Raw genomic sequence first — 19,411 nt, 5'->3', positions numbered from 1 at the left:
CCTTTACTAAGTTATGTTTTCTGAAAGTATTTGATCTAGAGTAGATAGGTCACAAAGCAGTAATTGCAGACTACTTAAAGCATTTGAAGGGTGATTTATGGAATATTCTGCTGTTGTGGGAATATTTCCTAGGAAGTCCATTGTGACAGTGTTGGAATCGAACATTACCACAACATTTAAAATTGCAACCCAAGTAATTATCCTGGAGTGCATAAACGGGAACTTTTTATTAAAACCATTAGATTTTTAAAGCACTAGTGAAAAATGTTGACTTAACAGGTATACATTTTTTTTTAGCACAAACTGCCTTCAGGGTAGTTCTGCAAAGGGGTTCATTTTGCAGTGTTGGAGCTGACTTGTCTTATTAATAGCTTGCACCCGCCTGTGGAAGCCTAAAAATGGTATTGCAGTAGTCTGATGTACAAAGGACATTGTATGAGTATTGAGCAAGTGCACCTGCATTCCTGGCAGAAAATAACCATTTTTCACTTCTCCCCATAAAGAAAGGGTTATATGCCAGTATTTTTAAGGACATATAAACCATCTTTATGCTGTGTATCATAATTTTAAATGCTTTTGTTTTCTCCTTTTATGTTACTTTCGTGCTGTCCACATGATGGTTCTTTAGTTAGTTCAGAGCAAGAATATAAAGAGGAATTAAGCTGTGTTTGTTTTTGTATAGATCACATCACAAAATAAACATTGTGGGATATCCAGGTTTTCAATCTGTGTTAGCTGAGAATGTTATCTTTTTCTTTTTTAGCAGGCCTACTTAAAGGCCAGCCAATAGATCCCGGTGCTGTCACTGTATTGTACAATTTGATTTTATGCCTTACATAATTTTTTCTTGAATTATTTTGCTGAAGTTTTGTTCTTTTCCATGTGTGTCACAGCGCTAGGTAAAGTCCCTTAATAAAACCCTTATCTGCTTGTTCTTTAAGCCTGATTGAACTGGTTGAAGAGAGTGGAGTATATGGGGAAAGTTAACCTCTGCTGTGTATTTCTACTTTATATCCTCAACTTCTTAAGCATGAAAACATATCCAAACTTTGTGCTGTTACACTGTGCTGTGGGACAGCACACCTAAGAAGATCTGAAAAATCTCAAACCAATTGTTTGTTTTTCACTAGAAGAAAAATTCCAGTCCTGTTTAGGAAAAAAATAAAAGTAATGAGATCTCTCTTGAGAGTGACACCAAAGCTCCTCAAATTAAAAAGAAGAGATGCTCATAATAGAGGCGCATGGCAACTCACCAAGATCATTTGGAAAGGGTAAAGAATGGAATTTGAAATGTCTTCATTAATAAGAATCTCAAAATGAGTGCCAAACAGCAGAGAAGAACAAATTGGAATTATGTAAATACAGCCTCTAATAATGCATTTTATTTTTGGTTCATTCAGGCCAGCACAATTACCTGTGTGCGGGAAGGAACGACTGTATAATTGATAAGATTCGGAGGAAGAACTGCCCAGCCTGTCGATTACAGAAATGTCTGCAAGCTGGAATGAATTTAGGAGGTAAGCAGAATAATAATAGTTTGGTCTCTTAATTTGATTAGGTGAAAACATTGGAAACGTGCAGCGTTTGTATAGTTCTGGCAGCTGCATAATCTCAGAAGATTTAAGGTGGGATTATCCTAAAGAAGTATTTAATAGCTGTCATTCCAAATTGGGGGTTTGGAGGTGTGTATTTTATGGCACAGAAAAAAGAAAAGTGGGTGTTTTATGATGACAGTAATTTTAGTAGAATACCATAAGCTAAAAACGTTAAGGTTTCAACTATTTCATGGGGTTGGGTTTTTTTTGGTGAGCATTCTCTTGAATACCGAAAAACATGTTACACCATCATGAAAACAAATTCACACATAGTGAAACCTCTCAACTTCTTTGGTGCTTATTCAGCATTTTTATTGATTTTTTTCCTGTGGCTGTAAGGATGTACAATAATTTTGATGGTGTTACTATGTTGTTCCTATACCAACAACAACAAGGAAAAATGTTTTCTTACTAATTATCAAAAGCATACTGAAAACAGTGTGGTACCAAAATTTATAATAGTTTTTTTTTCTGTTGTTTTAATTCTTCTTTGGTAATGGCTATGTGTTTCTGGCTGTGCTTCAGTAGATATCCTATCTCAAACCATCATTTGAGCAAATATTATTACAAATGCCTTTTTCCCACCACTCCTGTGTTTATGATGTTGTCTGTGAATGGGGATTTGGGTACTGCTGCAGGTCCTTCCCCTGATGTACAGAGTTACCCTTCCCTTGGAGTGTTTTCACTGTACAGAAAATTATAACATGGTCACATTAATTCCTCCCTATCTCAGAATTCGCTTTTTGTCCTCCTGGACCTATTCTCCTGGCAGCTGAGTTGAGTTCTGCAGACTGAGCTGCTTTGTCTTTCATAGGTTATGTGCAAGCTGCCTTTTTCTGCCTCCCAGACTTCTTTTTCTGTCTTGTCTCCTGGCAGAAATACTCAAACAAGCCACACTTTGCTTTTTCAGAGAGAGTAGCCCTGTTAGGCTCTCTTTCAGCCCCCTTCCCAATTTTGAGATGCTACATGTGCCCCAGGCCCCTTATTTCGTTTTCCCCAGGGAAAACAGGCCCAGACTGTGGGATGCTGGGGAGGTGACAGCTTTCCCTTGGTTTTGATCTGCTCTGTTTAACCTAGCAAGGGAAACACGATGCCTTTGTTTGATGAAACAGGAGCTCCATGGTAGCAGCTCCTTCATCCCAGAAAACTGATAATAGCTGAAAATCGTTGTGGAGCAGGAAGGTGAGCTCTCTGCAGTGCTGGGAATGTTGCTGCATTCTGCTGGCAGCTGGTCTAGGGTATCCCCCCCCGGATGTGTCCTGTGCAGTGCCAATGGAGCTCCATCAAAACCCAGGGCTTGAGAACCTTAGGAATCAGCAGCAGGGAACACCTCATCTGCAATGTCATGAGTTCATTCCTATGATGTCCAGGTGGGTTTCAAAGGATGTGCTCACATGATGCAGAATAGGATGTGTGTTCCTCTGCAGAAAAGCAAGGCAGGAGGGAAACTTTGCTAGAGGGATTGCTTTTTTTTTTTTTTTTTTTTTTTTTCTTTCCCCCTCAATACTGATTGGAATGATGTAAATGAGGAATGCATTGAAAAATCTTCTCTTTTGTTGGAGATTGGCAGACTGCTGGAAATCATTTGGACCCCTCAGTACAAGAAAAGACATTGAGGTGTTGGGGCATGTCCAGTGAAGGGCGTGAAGGGTCTGGAGCCCAGGTCTGAGGAGTGGCTGAGGGAGCTGGCTGAGTTGTTTAGCTCCTTAGAAAAGGAGGCTCAGGGGAGGCCCCATCACTCTGTACAACTCCCTGGAAGGAGGATGTAGCAAGGTGGTCATCAGTTGGTCTCTCCTCACATTAAGTGAGCCACAGGATGAAAGAAAATGGCCTTAGGTTGTGCCAGGTGAGGTTTGGATTTTAGAAGGAATATCTTCATTGAAAGGTTGGTCAGACACTGAAATGGACTGGTCAGGTTGGAATTACCATCCCTGGAAGTGTACAAAAAAGGAGGAGATATGGCATTTGGGGACAAGGCTTAGTGGTGGACTTGGCAGTGCTGGGTTAGCAGCTGGACTCGATGTTTTTAGAGGTCATTTCCCAACTTCAACGTCTGTAACTCTGTGACCTGGAAGACCAAGTCTGTCTCTGCAGTGTACAGCTGGCACGCAGCTGAGATTTGCAGTTCAGCTGTTTCACTGATTGTTACCACAGAGAGAAACTTCAGGTGAAATCCTCATTCCTGATTTGATCCCTTTATGCCATGTAAAGGAACCAAGCTGTGATAAGGGAGGTGTTTCCATCACTGTAGGGGAACAGTTCTGGATTTCCATGCCCTGCAGTGCCTTCTGCTTGGTCAAAGAGGGAAAGGGCAGGCTGGAGGGAGAGGGGAGGGCTGCCAGAGAGAGGTGAAGCTCCTGCAGCCCTGGGGCAGCATTACTGCTTAGACAGCCCCAAGGGCTCCCAAATCATGCTGATGGACCTTCCAGCCTTTGAGCCAGCCCAGCTCTGGCAGGAAATGCTGGGAACTTAAGGATTTTTATCTGCTTAGGCCATCTGTCTCCAGTGGTGAGCTCTGCATTGGGCACCTACAGAGGAGTGACACAGCATCTCAATTTTGGGAGCTTCTGTGTGCTGCTGCAGGGCATTTCTGGTGTGTTGGTGATCATCGCAAAAAACGGAGGTGGAAATGACAGAAAAGAGATACTACATCGTATTTGAATGCTGTGGTTTTCATATGAAATGCCAATGTTTGCTACAAAATAACACTTTTTCATATTTAGCGGGAAGAGAATGGATACCATGTATCTTATGAAGATACACTGTGGATTATAGTTTCATGTGGTCAGCCTGGTTTTGCCAAGCATAGACATTACTCCAATAAAAGTGGGCTTTTACCTGTTTCTAGCTTGGACTTAAAGGCAAAACGGGAAGGTATTTTATTAGGTAGTATGATCAGTAAGGAGCTGGAGAAAAATGACTTTATAAATGCATTTAGTTTAAAGTTGTCTTTGCAGCATAGTACTCTGTAGCTGTGGCACACTGCACTGTGCTGTGCTCTTAGTGGAGGAGGGCCAAGCTCTGCTCTCATCCCCCAAAGAAAAGCAAATGTAAAAACAAACCCCAAATTGTATCAGAGGTGCTTGGTCCATGGGAAATAGAGTAAGATGATCTGCAAAATGGTCATCAGCATAGCTCAGGGCTGGAATGTCTGCAGGGTGCTGAAACCATGGGCATTCATCTTCCATTTGTACATAGCTGTGATGCTTAATCCCCTCGTTTAAAAAAGCACCAAACCTCCAGCTGATCTAGAAGAAATGTTGCATTAGGGAACAAGGTCCTGTCCCCCCTGGGCTGGGAAGGAACTCGACTCTCCTTTGCCACCCCCACCGTGTAGAGATGGGAGTGAGGGACCCCAGGCTGCCCCCACCCAGCTCCTCCCTCTTACTGAAATAGGGGGCTAGGAACCAGATTTGGTAATTTGACAGTGTGAGATTGTCTTCCTGCCCTTACTGAAGATACTAATCTCTGTAATGGAAAACTGAAAATCAGAAATAGTGTTCCCTGTTTCCTGCAGCACGTTTTGCACAATCTCCGATTAATCTACTGATCTTTTTTCTTAGTGTTTTTTTTTTTTCCTCTTTTGGTAATATTCTTTCTCAGTATTTTTTAAATAGTAAAAAAACAGAGTGCTTTTGTACTCTGTCAGTTTTTCAGTTTTGTTTTGATGGCATATCTTCTACTTTCCAGCATGCTATTTTTTTTTCTAAATTAAAAAAAAGTATTATTTTGACTGGTGGCAGCATGCCAAGATTAGGCACCTTGTAAAAAATACATGTAATTCAGTGATACAAAATACACCTTCTGTGAATGCTCAGCCAAAATAATTTGGCAGTTTTGTTGTTTACCTCCTTTTTTTGTTTGTTAAAAAATTGGAGCATTTTCTAAGCTCTTACATCCTTTAATAATCTTCAGAAAATTATTCATCAAGTCAGCAAATAATTTACCTAATTATGTTATTGTCTTGATTTTTGTTTTGATTTTACAAGAAGCATCTGCAACCTGTAATTTCTGCAAAGTTGAAGTTGCCAAGTATCACATTAAATCATCCTTCTCATTTCTAGAAGGTGTGTGTGTGCTCTGCAGACAGCTATATCCCCTTTGGCAAGTAGGACTCCAAAACTTTTTTGGGAATCATACTTTGTTTGCTGTTTTGTTATCTTTTTTTTTTTTTTTTTTAACTCCAGTGACATATGCTAGGCTTAATTATTGGAAGAAATTCAGAGTGAGCAACTGCACTATGAAGGTATGCTGGCCCATTTTTGGTTTTTGCTCTTTTCAAGATTCTGTAATTAATTTTCAGTTAATTACGGACCAGAATGACTTCACGGATTTGGGAAGTTTCTTCCAGCATCCGCTGTGATTGGACTTGGCGAGGATCTCGTGTTTTCATTTGGCTCCCACCTCGTGCTGCTGTTCCTCACTTGTGTCTGTCACCCAGTCCCACACCTTGGCATGGGGTCTCATGCCACCCCCAGGGACATCCCATAAGGCAGCAGCCCCTGGGATTGTCCTGCACTGCCACCAGGGTGGCACAGAGCCTGCTGGTGTCACTCCCTGCGCTGAGTGGGAGATTTGGGAGAATGGGAATGGCAACCCCCCCTTTCCTGGGCAGGTTGTTCCTCACACCTTGGATGTGACCCAGTGACCAGGCACCCCTCCCTGTTCTGTGTGTTCAGGGAAGGTCCCTCTTCTGCCATAGGATGTGCCATGCCTGCAGAGGGGACAAAAATGTGTGGAAAGATCAGTACCATGCAGGGCTTCAATCCGTGAAACGCTGCCAAGACTTCCCAGCATTGGTCTCCCACAGCAGTGAGGAAGGAGCAGCTTGCTCAAGGACCCTTTGGATCTGGAAGGGACATAAAATAGATTTCACCTTGCAAATTACACAGTTCATCATTCTGTCTGCAGAGGCTGCCTGTGAAATCTCGGGCCCGTGTACATTTACATATGTAAGGCCCTTGGTGCACAAGATGCTGGGTGTGATTTGTAGGCTTTGCTGGCAGATACCCTTATTTTTTATACATTGAAGTATTCCATTAATCTGAAAAATAGATTAATTAAGAAAACCAGTAATAGACTATAGTGCGTCACCTTTTTGCCCAGCTTTCTATTTTCTGTTTAAGCACTCATACTAGTAGGGTTTTAAATTGCACTATTATTTTCAGTTAGTGGAGCTTATGTGATTTATATAATCATTGTTCCTATCTTTTTGAGAAAAAATCTGAAAACTTGGGGAAAACATAAGTATAGCAGAAATGTATCCTCTTATTTTTCTTTAAAATTTTCTACTAACCAAGATTTCATAAATTTTAAAGGAAAATAAACCCCTTTGTGTAAGGCACAAGCAATTTGAGGTATATGTATGGTCAAATTTTATTTGTCATTTAAACTTTTAACTGCAAAGTATTTTGAAATGCCATTAACTTTAATGCATTTTTATTTGCATTTATTATGTAGCATTTTCTTCTGAGGGAATCCAGGCAATAATTTTTTAGCCTGAACGTTCAGCTGGGTTTTTATCAGTTCTTTCAACAGACTTTTGCAAATACTAGCAGGTTGGAAACAACCTTTAAGTGGTAAACAATATTATTTAAGTAATCAGTAAGAAAGAATATTTAAGTAACTAAAAAATAAGTAATAGATAATTTTCCTGTTGCTTATAAACCTGCTGTTGAAGATGTTGTAGGAGCCAGTTTGTTCAGCAATTAACTTTTCCTGCTTTTATGTCCATCTTACTCCACGTGTACTGCTCTTGCCCTGCTCTGGGTGTGACCCTCTAACTCTCCAACTTGAATTATCTTCATTAATGGAATGTTTAGATTGGATGTTAGGAAAAGTTTCTCCACTGAAATGGCTGTCAAGCATTGGAAGAGGCTGCCCAGGGAAGGATGTTTTCCTTCAGAAACCATGTGGATCTGATGCTTAGAGACATGGTGTAGTGGTGGACTTGGCAGTGTTGGGTTAATGGTTGGACTCAATGATTTTAAAGGTCTTTAAACTTAAATGATTCTGTGATTTTTGAATATTGTAGATAATTATGAGAACAGTCATATGCAGCAACTATTAAGAAATTATTTGTGAATGTTGGTTAAAAGTGCAACATTTTGAAGAAGACTGCTAATGTCAGAGTAAGCTCTTGGGCATAAATTAAAAGCAGTATTGAAAGTGTGTCCTTGTAATTGGAATTTTGCTGATGATTGTATTCCATGTGTGAAGGCAGCTGGAGAAGGTGCACTGCAGTTGTCCAAGAGCCCGCAGCTCCCATCCAGCAGTCCCTGATCAAACTCCTAATCAGATTCATGCATTGTCTTTTCACGTTTTCCTGGTTCCAGCTCTCCCTTCTGCAAGCTCCCAGCTGCCAGCAGCATTTGTCTTTCCTCCAGGAACAGCCTTTCAGGCTTTTGGCGTGGGGCTGCTGATCTCCAGGCTTCCCATTCTGTCTTCTGGACTCTCCACTGCACCATCCCAGGCACAGCACCCTTGGTTGGCAGCCTTGCAAAGGAGCTGCATCCCTGCTGGGAGTGCATGTCCCAGCCTGCCTCGTGTCCTGCAGTGGTGCTGTGCACTCGGGCTCTGGGGGTGCTGTCTGATTTTGGCTGTGCAGCCTCAGAGGCTGCTCTTTCCCCAGACCTTCATATTCCGTGCATGGTGCCTTGCTTTGGTTCAAAGCACAAGATGGGTGATCACAGTTTTCTGAGAGGAAGATTTTCAGCATTTCTGGAAGTTGTTATGTGCAGCTCTTGGTGATGTTTTGTTTTTTCCTGAATCACCAAATTGTCACTTCCACAGTGATATTATTATTACAGCTTCCTTCCACAGTGCTCTAGGTCCATATCCTTTTTACTCTTCCTCACAGTAAAAGCGTAATCTTTGCTGTGAAAACCTGCCTGTGTCTCCTGTTCCTCTTTTTCTAGAGCTGCTGGTTGTCACCAGAACCCTTTAGAAACCTGCCTCTGTGGTTTGTGATGATGTGTTTCCATTACTCACTTCCCCATCATGAGAGAAGCTGTAGGACCAGGAGGAACTTGTCCTTTTCACCAGGCTGTTGCTTCAGAGAGTTTCCACCTGAATAACAGGGCATAAAGATTTAACTTGCCATGCTTGTGACAACCTTGGCCAAAAGTAGGGTGGGCTGACAATGCTGAATTGTGGCTTTTGTTATTAATCTTATTTCCTGCTTTTTTCTCCCCACCAATTCCCAAGTGCATGGCTTTCCATTTTTAATATCTCTGTTTTGCTAAAATAAGTGTGAGGTGTGGCCAGCATACCAGGCTCAAAAAGCAGCCCCTGGAGTCTGATGGCAGTAGAAAGAACATTTCCCAGCAGGTTATGAAGGGAATGTTGAGTACATTTAAGCCTTAGAAATACACAGCAGTGAGAAGCTGGTGTTTAACAAAGAGAGAAGCAAGGTGAAGGCACTGGATGGAGTGTTTCTAAACCACCCAGCACACATCTTCCTGCACACTGGGGCTGGTGATTTGTGTGCTTTTGTGGTTCTCTGCCATCAGCTGTCCCAGATCATACAAATGGGCAATGGTGGAGAATTGCTGTTACCCCAGAAAAATGATTATTACATGTACAGTGTTTTCATATGTGTTCAGGGTGATTTATTGAAGCAGGAGATTAACAGGGTTGTATTATTTTTTTCTTTTTTAATGACTAATCATGAACTAGATGGTGAAAAATATGGCCAAGATGACTGCAGAAGATAAACAGCCAGATTGTATTTCACAGGTAGCATTGCTGTTCTGGGAAGTGGGGTAGATAATTTCTAGAAGATGAAAGACCAGCAGCATTCAGTGTATTAGGAGTAAGGTCATTTGACAGAAATCAGAGTTGATTAAAACTGGGGATATGGAAGTCATACAGATGAGGAGACAAAGTATCTCAAAATTTTTGTTGTTTGGGGGGGAAAAAACCAAGTGGGAATGTGGTAATGACACACCCAGAAAGACCACAGAGGGAAGGGCAGCACTTACAAAACTTAATTCTAGCAAAAACAAAACTGAAACACTCTTTAGCATGGAGTGGAAGTTTGAGCACTCCAGATATGGAAGGAGAGGTGCTGTGGCACAGTATGGTTTGGAAGGACTTTGGAATGCTTGCTGAGAACCTGTGTCTCCAATGTAAAGGCAAAGTTTTAGACATGGTGAGTGTCTATCAGGGCTTTATCGTGTTGTGATCAGGATGGAGGGCACATAAATCATGTAACAGACACAGAACATTGGGTATCAACCCAAATAAAAGCAAGAGAGAAGACTTGGATGAGGAGTGCCTGCAGAAGGTTGGATGGGAATGGGTGTCTTGGGAGGAAAGTTGTCTCTTGGCATAAGGCAGAAACCAGCAACCATAGCCAAGAGTATTCAGTCTGGTACAGTCAAAATCTGTTCTCCAAAGTTTCCTTAACTTTCTTTTTATTCAAATTATTACCAGTGCTTGCAATTCAAGCTGCTGGTGTTTCATTCCAACAGGTGTCTTGGAGTTGTAGGCAATCTTATCTTCTCATTTGCTGTTGACATTTTGCTACTTTTCTTTACTTGATGTCAAATAGAATAATCAAGACCACTGATGCATTTAATAGACAACTCTTTACTCAAAAATTACTGAATTTGCCATTCGCTTGAAGAATGAATAAATAATCAGTAAAAAAATTAGTTTTGGGAGCATCTGAAAAGGACTGATTAAGATTGGCTTTCATCAACATTATAATTTACTTTAGTAAGCCTTGTTTTTAAGGCTTTGTTTATTGGATGATTTAAATATTTAGTAAATACATTTCTTTTGAAATTAATGAAGAAGTACAAGAGAGAGTTTGATTTACCAAAAATGTTAGATGTGAGATTGTGTTATGTGATTTTGGGATTTTAATATGAAATATATGTGGGGAAAAATTTTCATACTTTAGCCATTTCTCATTAAAAAGCTTTATCAAAACCAGCTTGATTTGATTTTAACAGGAAACCACTAATTGGCATTTGGTGAAAGTTGTTCCCACACAGGGAGGAGTACCCCTATGAAACTGTTATTTTTCATTTAATTATCACTTTGAGGATTGCTGAGAAACAAGAAAATGTGTTAGACATTTTCCCTGACAACCTAAATATTCCTGTAAAATGCACTTTGGATCTCGGCTTTCTTTTGTCACTTTTGTCCGCTGTCTCTTCATGAATGCTTGGCCTGAAACACAACTTTGAAAAGGGATTAATTCCTCTGCCTCTTACTCAAACACTCCCCAGTGCCTTTCCTTCTTAACTGCTGTGCTCATCACTGTCCCACATGCTAGACAGGTGGCTAAACTGAGCTTCATCCTTGGGTCAGACCTCAAAATACACAAGATTTGATCTGGGCTTTCACCTGAAGATTTTTGAGACAACTGCTGTGTGCAAGCACTGGTGTGAGGTGCCACTTCCCTGCAGGTGTTTGCATTTCACTGCCCAGTGTCTCGAGCTGTAAGTGTAATCAGAAGAAAATGTGGATTTTTCATTAAAATATTGTAAGATTTCTCATTAATTGGGAATGTATTAGTCAAAATAATGTTCTTCCAGAGTGGTTTCTTGTTATACTGAAAGGACATCTGGAGTAGAATCCTGTTGAAGGTCTAGTAGTAATTGTAATGAGTGCATGCACAACAAAGTAGAGAGTAGATATGGAGATGTACAGATTTGGATCAGAACTCAAAAGCATCTTCAGTTCCAGTGTTGGAAACCGTGATGGCATTTTTGGTACAGACTGGGATGTTGAGAAGTTGAGGCATGGAGAAATGGGATACCTGAGAGCAGCTGCTGAGGGACTGCAGGGAAGGAAGGAGCACAGTTGTGTGATGATCCTGAGTTAATCTTAGAGTCAGCGAGGTGAAATTGCTGCAAAAATAGGCAAGGCTTATGTGATGCCAAGGAATCACTCTGTTTCTTGTCAGAGCTGGCAAGTGTGGGCCATGATTGTGTCTGGTTTCAGCACTTCTGGGCAGGGTGGTGGGGATGGGGCAGCCTTGCAAAATTGTCACGTATGTCCCTGTGCCAGTTGGTGGGATTGCAATACCTGTGGTGCCTTTGTGAGGTGAAGGACATGTCTCTCATCTCTTCTGGGACATGTCCAGCATGAACATCTACAGGTCCCTTGATAACCTATTCTGTTTTTTCACATCAGGTCTTTAAATTTAGAAAGGTTCCTTAAAGATCTAAACTGAATCTTCCTGAAATTTCATACCATGTACCTGAAGAAAGATGTATACAAATTAGAGACTGTCCAGGAAAGAACAAGGATAATAAGATGCTTAGGAAAAGAAAAAAGAGTCAAAGAAACTAGTTTCATGTTAGTGGAGAAGAGAGAGACTTTAAGAAAGTCATGATACCAGTCTTGCAATTCAAAAAGTGGTGTAAAAGAGGGCAGGAATGGTAAGTTGTTCTTTATGCCCACTGGGGGAATGATGGAGAGAAATCAACTTGACTGCAGACAAAAACGATGCAAGATTGAAGAGTTTGGGAGAACACTGAGTGGTTAGATGTTGGAGAAGATGTGGGATATTGGGAATTCCCTTTATTGGAGATTAATAACTTCCTGAGTTGGGCAAAGTACAGTTGATCCTGCTCAAGGCAATAGGATAAACTGCCTCAGATTTATTGTTTCTGTGCTTTACAGGCCTGTGCTCCAGTAGCATTGCACTGCATCATTTATTAGAATCTGTTCCAAACAAAGCAAAATGCAAACACTTCTGAGGTTGTTCCATAAGTAACCAAAGTAATATTTACCTAGTTGCAGTCTCTTTTATTAGGAATTTAAATCTGACTAGAATAAAGAACCAGAATGCATCTAGGTGAACCATAATGAAAATAGTACACAATTACTATCAAAATGTGCATCAGAAGCTCTTCTTCCATCTGTGCTGTACCTCCCTTTTTGGTATCCAAATGTAAACCAAGAATAAGAATTGCCATTTTGGATAGTCCTGGCTCTTTGTAGGGTCTGACCAAAGGCAAATAAAATGTGACATTTCCATAGATCAGACTTCATGCACGTTTACTCCTTGTCTTTAAGCTGTCCTATCCTGTCAGATTAAAGTGTTATTTATTAATTAGTAAACAATATGCCAAACTGTGTCATTGTTTCAGTTATGCCTTCAATTTCATTCTACTGAATTCAATCATTGGATTGGAGCTTATTGTCCAGTAAAAACTTCCTTCTGCCAGTAGAGGATAAGAAATTAGGCAATTTTCTTTGCTTTGTTAATTAGACTACTGATTCCTCAGGCTCAACAGCAAGTGATAGCATTTTCTATCACTTTCCCCTCTGGGTCACAGCTGTCAGAAACAGACTTGAAAATTTATTTTGCCATGTGAAGCCAGGACCTTTGTTTTCTTCCTCACCAGCTGCAGTCTTCCTTTCTTTGCATATTTAGACAGGCTACTGGGTCTCTTTGGCATATCCCAAACACCACTGCAGAAATCACCCTTCAAAGGCCTCTGCTTTGCAAGAGTCGAGTCCTTTTGGCAGCGTGTCTTACGTGATAAAGTAATTTTGTGCCTTCCTTTTTTAAGTCCCTGTACAAGTTGTCCCTGCTTCAGTAGTTGCTTTTTGTTTGCTTCCTCACCTTGGTCTCTCCAGTGACTCATCTGCTTGCCCCTGTGCCTCCCAGATTTGTACCTGAGCCTTCCTCTCGCATGCGGCACAACAGGAGTTGGACTCATGGATCCTTATGGGTTCCTTCCAACTCAGGATAATTGGATATTCTATGATTCTAACACTTGGGGTCACGTTTAGAGGTTCTTCATCTTCTGGAGATACCTGAAAATTGGTGGTTTGCTTCCCAAAGTGGGTAATGGGTTTTATGGAAGCTTTGTCGTGGTTGTTCTTTCTGTGTTTCTGGAAGAAAAGAAGTGTGCCTGAGTGCACTTTGTAGGGAAAATAGGATAATGCTGTAAGATCTCACTTGCATTACTGATTTTCACTTTATTCCATGCATTCCCAGGCATATGTGTGTGTATATATATATGAAGTCTGTATTATTGTCTAGAAACTTCTCAGCAAAATCTCATTCCCATTGTGCTAGACAACTAAGTGAAAAACGTCTGTACCAAGATAGCTCAAAATTTTCATGTCAAGATACAACAGATTTGGGGGAAGGGAAAACACTATTTGTGGTAGCAGTAAAATAGCTAATGAGAACAGATGTCAGCTCATTGAAGTAAGTGAGGCAAAGTCACCAGGCAAACATGATGAAAAGATTCAGAGGAGGGAAAAGTGGCATTTTGATGGAGCATTTATCTGTACAAAGGTGGAGGCGCTGAGTGAGGGCTCAGAGAAGAATCTACCACGAGTCAGAGCTGCCTCGAGGGGAGAACTGTGGTGCAGCAAGGTCCTGGAGGTTGTTTTTGGAGAGCAGAGGCAGGGTGTGCAGGGAAACCCTCAAGCTTTTGGCATGGGGTGGAAGGGAGAGGAGCTGGCAGCTGTGGAGGCTGGGAAGGAGGTGCTGGTTCTAGCTCAGGCACTGGACCTGAGTGGAGGAGCCCAAGTGTTTGAAATGCAGATGTTCACTGGCATGGGTGGGTACAGAGCCAGCACAGCTAGAGGTGGCCACAGTGGGTTTGTTTTGCAGCATATTGTCTACCCCTCAGGCTGCCTGGACCACTAATGGTACAGCACACACTTAGAAATAATCCCAAATTATACCTTGTTTTAAGTGCATATAGTGATTTGCACCACCCTCCCCTTATCTTTTTATGTTTCATGTATTTACTCCAATTGCTGCTTTCTCTTCTCCCTTACATCTTTTTTAAACCTCCACCACTTTTTGTGTCCTCTGCTGTGTCCATTCTGGTTTCTCCTCTCCCTCCACTAAAGTTCTCTGCTTCGCTAGAGACAGCATATATTCTTGTAATGTGCTTTTGATATTTTGATATTTGGATTCAAATATGCACAGAATATAATAGAGATATGTTGGGTCAGGATCAGCTTGGTCCTTGCTCTGGCAGATCCTTATAGATGTGATTAAATAAAGATCTTAGTCATCTAAATCGTGGCTTCAGGTATACAAACAATAAATGGTTTTCTGATGGGCATTAAGGCAAGCTCTGATTATCATCTTTAAAAAAAAATAAATTTAGATTCCAGGGGATTGTCATCACAGGTCTTGTGATTCACCCTACATAGAATTACAGCTAATTTTCTAAACTTCAGATTTAGCTTACTTCTTTACTTTCAGAGCACTGGAAGCGAGCATGAATCTGCAGAGCATTTTACATTGTTTGTCTTCTAAATTTGAACACTAGAACAATTCTACAAACAAGATACTACTTTCTTAGCATTCTGTTGAATTAAATAATAATATTTATGGGAGTTTATCTACTATTAAAAGCATTTAGTTATTTGATGTTTCTAGATCTTATTTTTTTAACAGTCATGCAATGAGAATTATTAATTTTGAGCCTATTAAAAATAGTGATTGGGTGTGTGGAGTCCATAACTTGTGTATATTCCCTGGGCACAAAGGAAGTATATAATATATATAATCTACATGTATTATCTCCCTCTAGACCCACTTGTATAGCATGTGTAAGTTTACTATGATATTTTTAAAAAGAGAATATGGTAGTTTACCTGTCTTGTAGCAAGCCTAAACCCTCAAACTTCACCCTTAGAAATAAGGAATGCCATAATTTGTAGCTATAGTTCATGTTAAATTATATTCCAAAGCCGCTTTACAATAGGGCCACATCCAGATAAACGTCCTGTTATGGGACCTAGAGCAGCATTCCCTGTTGCAGATGAGTAGAAACCTATTCAGCATTTTACAGATGGCCCAAAAACTCCCATCCTGATTTGGCAGGATCCCTGTTTCAGGTTTGGGACAGGAGACTTCCATGTGAGGGGTTAATTCTAAGGAACCAGCTGTCTGATGACTTGTATCTTATTTGTTCCACTACTTATTGTTAGAGCTACAGAGAATGGCTGTTGGAAGTGCTTTTCTAAATTCCAGGTTTGTGACTTTTCAAATGTTTCACCTTATTTCTTTTTCTCATTTTTTTTTAATTGGAGCATAAGGACCACCTAAAATACTCAACAAAAGTCATCACAGATATTTGAGATTTCAACCTCGGGTATATCTGCGGTGTCTTTCTCTACTGTTTGTTTTCTTTCACCTATTACTTTGTCTCAGATATTGAAAAATAGGAGAATTATAAAATGATGTTGTGGCTGCAGTAGCACTGGAGAGGAGGACAAGAAGTCGTGCAGTCACTTGTGCACAGCCATTTGGATGAAACTCTTGTCCTGACCCCAGGCAGGCTTCAGACTTGAGCTTTGTCACTTGAAATGCCCCATGCTTGCTCCATCCCATGGCCACTGTGGTGAGCCAGGGATTTCCTGAGCCTTTCTAGGGAGTAATCCTGATGAGCATGGCTTTTACTCTGCATTTCAGAGGTGGCTTAGTCGGTTTTGTAGCTGGTATAGGAGTGCGGGAGGAAATGTGAAAAACAGCTTTTAAAGAGCGACTCGGAGTATGCACTGCTCAGTTTGTATGTAATCTTCACTTGTTGGTTTCTGTGGGAGTTACCAAACCAGTTGAGCTACAGCACTGGCATGGAGCCAAATGAAAAATACAGTTTTCTTCACTGTAAACATGACTGTCAAGCAGTAATGTTTTTCTCAGCTTCATTTTAAAGGCATTATAATGGAAGAAAATGAAACTAAAACACATTTTTATGCCAGTTTTATACGTGGAAGAATTTTTTTTCTTTTAATAAAAAGCTCTTGGAGAATAGAACATACAAACTTATGTCTTAAGTATGTGATCAGTTATCTGTGCTGCAAGATACTTGATGGAGTTGGCAACCCAATGCTTTTTTTATTCTGGTGTAATTATGGTGCAAATGCATTTTTTTGCCTCTACAAACATGAAAAATGAGTAGAGTTCTTTATTTTTAGGCTTGTTTTGATAACAGGAAAAAAAAAAACCAGTGCCTGATAAACTTAACGAATAATAGCAGCAAACGCTAATCTCTGTCCACTCCTTCAGGCTTATTTTTAAACTTTGTTTTCAGTGTCCAATGGCTCTGTTAACTCATCATTAGACATTCAGCTGAGCTTGCTCATCGTTGCTTTGCTTTTAGGATTTATTTTGTTGAAAAATCTGTAAGTCCAGCTTTGCCTTTCTAAGATAAATGCAAACTGTATTTAGTGCTCACAGTGATTTCACCAGGACATCCTCATGTAAGGTGCAACTGCACCACATGGGGAACAACTGCATTTTTATTTCCTTTTCAGGACTGAACTTTCCAGGGTTGTCTGCTTTGCCTGTAACTCCCTCTGTTTTTTGTTTTTTGTTTTTTTTTTTTTTTTTGCAGAGTGATGAAAATGCTTGTTTAACAAAATGATCAGCTGCTGCTTTGTTAAATAAATTTTTGGGTACTAGAGTTGAAAATTGCATCTTGAAGAATGGATGTTGCATCCATGTAACTTGATGCCCCGGAGGATAAAAAAAATCCTTCGGTTGTGCTTCATTGTTTGAATGATCTTTTTTAAAAATTTCATAATAGAAAAGTAAGAAATCGGATTTGAATGGACTTTATGAAGGATCTTCTCACAATTCCTGTGTCTTGAGACAGAATAAGCTGCAGTGAAACCTTTGCTGACTTGTCTCACCCCTTCCTTATAACTTCAAATGGACAGCCATTCCTATGTAACCTGTGTTAATGCTTTTGATAATTAGGAGGTTTTTAAGTAGATGTGGTTATCTGAGCAGAAGAACTTTAAATTTTATTAGGAGCAGTACATTTTTGTTTGCATATTCAATCCTTCTATTAAAAAATTCAACCTGCCTCACTTGGTCTGCAAGTCTGCAGACGTGGAGGAAATAAGGAATTCTCAAAAGCAGACATACATCTTGTAGGTGAATCAATGAAATTAATTTCCTTCGCCTAATTTCCTCCAGGTCTCAGAAGGGAAAGTGATAAAAGTTAAACAGAGATCTCTGAAGTTCTCTGTAGGCTACCTGAGAGTTGTTGGCTCTTAGATCAGCCAGGAAGATCCTTCATGGTGTGATGGAAATGACTACAAACTGATGATGGGATTTTGGACATCCCTGCTCCATGCAGGACGTGCTGCAGTAGCAGTGAATTTTATTTTTATCTTTTGAGTGCTGTAGTCAAGGATCATCTCTTTGGGCACCTTCAAGACCTTGTGTATGAGTAGTCACATCACTGTTTTCTGTTTACCCTAATAAATATTTTTTTCCTTTGAATCTTGGGATGAACCATCTCCTCTGAGTTCAAGGTACTGTCCCAGCAAGGAAGTGTTGAAAACAACAGGCTATTGTTGCACTTGGGTGTGCATTGTCCTGGACCCTGGGCGTCTGTATCCTGCCTCGCTCTTTCCCAGCCGCTGGCTCTGGGCAGGCAGTCCCAATGTCAAGGAAACAGGGAAACATTCATGGCTGCTGTCACCAGAAGTGGTCTGAGGGGGGAGTTTCCTAAGACATTGGTTTGTAGAAGGGTAGTGAGGTGGTTCTGTGGGTCTCCTCGGGGAGTTTTCTGCACTGTAAATAAGAGACGTAACAAGAGCGCAGAGCAAGCTTTGAAAGCTTCCCAGGAGGCAGAGGCATATCGTGCTGGAGTGGAAGTGAACTTTTTGGAGAGGTGGAAGTTGTCCAGAAAGGACCCTGGAACTGCAGAAAAGGAATTTTATTTAAGGAAGGATAGGGGAGGGGAATTGATGATAGGAAAAACTTGAGGAGGTAAACTTGGGAAAGGATATGGAACTAAGAGGGGGCTATTTGCAATAGAATTCCAAGTGGGAGTGAGATAGGCTTGTATCCACTGATGATAGTAAAAGGAATGTTGTAACAATCAAGAGGCAGGAAGATAAAAGTGCAGACAAGGGTTTTAGCTGTGTCCAGATAGATAGGAAAGACTTTGAGAGAAGTTGCTCTGAAAGATCTGCAAAGACTTAAATGTAGTTCATTGTTTATTGATTTTAAGGAGTTGTTGTTACATTTCCCTACTGCAAAAAGGATAATGATGGCCTTTTGGTTTGGTTCTTCGTGTGTGGGTTTTTAACAGAATTGTCTTGATTTTTAATTCCAGTTCTTTCCTCATGCTATGGCAAAGTTGGCAATGCAGCCCACAGGGAATGGCTGGCTTCTCTTCAAGGAGTGGAAGCACCATAGCACTGCTGGCTTCTAAGAGTACTTAGTAAAGAAAAGTAGGGCAGGTAGAATTAAAGAAAAAAAAAAGGAAATTAAAACAAAAGGGAAGACAAATCATCAGAGACATGTTGATAGCAATGAGAAAGGTGTCACATGAGGTTCAGTCTTTCTTCTTTAAGTGGATAAATATTTAAGCATTATTTCAGAATTACTCAAGAGAAAGAGGTAAAGCTGTTATGAACATATCAAAGCAGCCAAAAGCAAGGGGGCTTGACTAACTTGGGCTGTTCAAAATGGATTGACTACATTTCAAGTTGAAGCAAAAGCTTAGGAGGGCTCTGGATCTGCTAATACTGTGCAGGTTTCTTTTGATGAGCAATGCAATGGAGAACCTGAATTGCAGTCTTGTAGGTGATAAGTGATTACAGTTCTGAAATGTTTAGCTGGCACTGACCATGGTAACTTGGATGTTTTATGCATGTCTGTATGGAGGCAGATACTGGACATTCTGTCATGTATAAAAACATCCAGTAAAGCAGTGAAAATGAGCTTAGAGGTGTCTTCTGGTCCTTTTTCCAGTGTGACGATGCTGCAGGCACTGAGGTATTTCTTAAGGTCCTGCACCTGTTTCACTTAAGAACTTTGAGATTAAGCTTTGGCTTTCATTTCCTGTATG

At 40.5% G+C, this 19,411-nt stretch overlaps 1 protein-coding gene across 2 annotated transcripts in view; it reads left to right on the top strand.

The window, feature by feature from the left end:
* Window positions 1-19,411, top strand: part of NR3C2 (nuclear receptor subfamily 3 group C member 2) — a 188,233-nt gene that overhangs the window by 136,442 nt on the left and 32,380 nt on the right. For both annotated transcript variants that reach the window (XM_014880533.2, XM_014880534.2), the window contains exon 4: window positions 1,401-1,517. In XM_014880533.2, the coding sequence (XP_014736019.2) occupies window positions 1,401-1,517 (117 nt within the window). The remainder of the gene's footprint in view (window positions 1-1,400; window positions 1,518-19,411) is intronic.

This window comes from Sturnus vulgaris, chromosome 4 (assembly GCF_052056855.1).
Source record: "Sturnus vulgaris isolate bStuVul1 chromosome 4, bStuVul1.hap1, whole genome shotgun sequence".
Taxonomy (NCBI): Eukaryota; Metazoa; Chordata; class Aves; order Passeriformes; family Sturnidae; genus Sturnus; species Sturnus vulgaris.
Note: the sequence above shows the minus strand (reverse complement) of the source record. Positions and strands in the feature narration are given on the sequence as shown.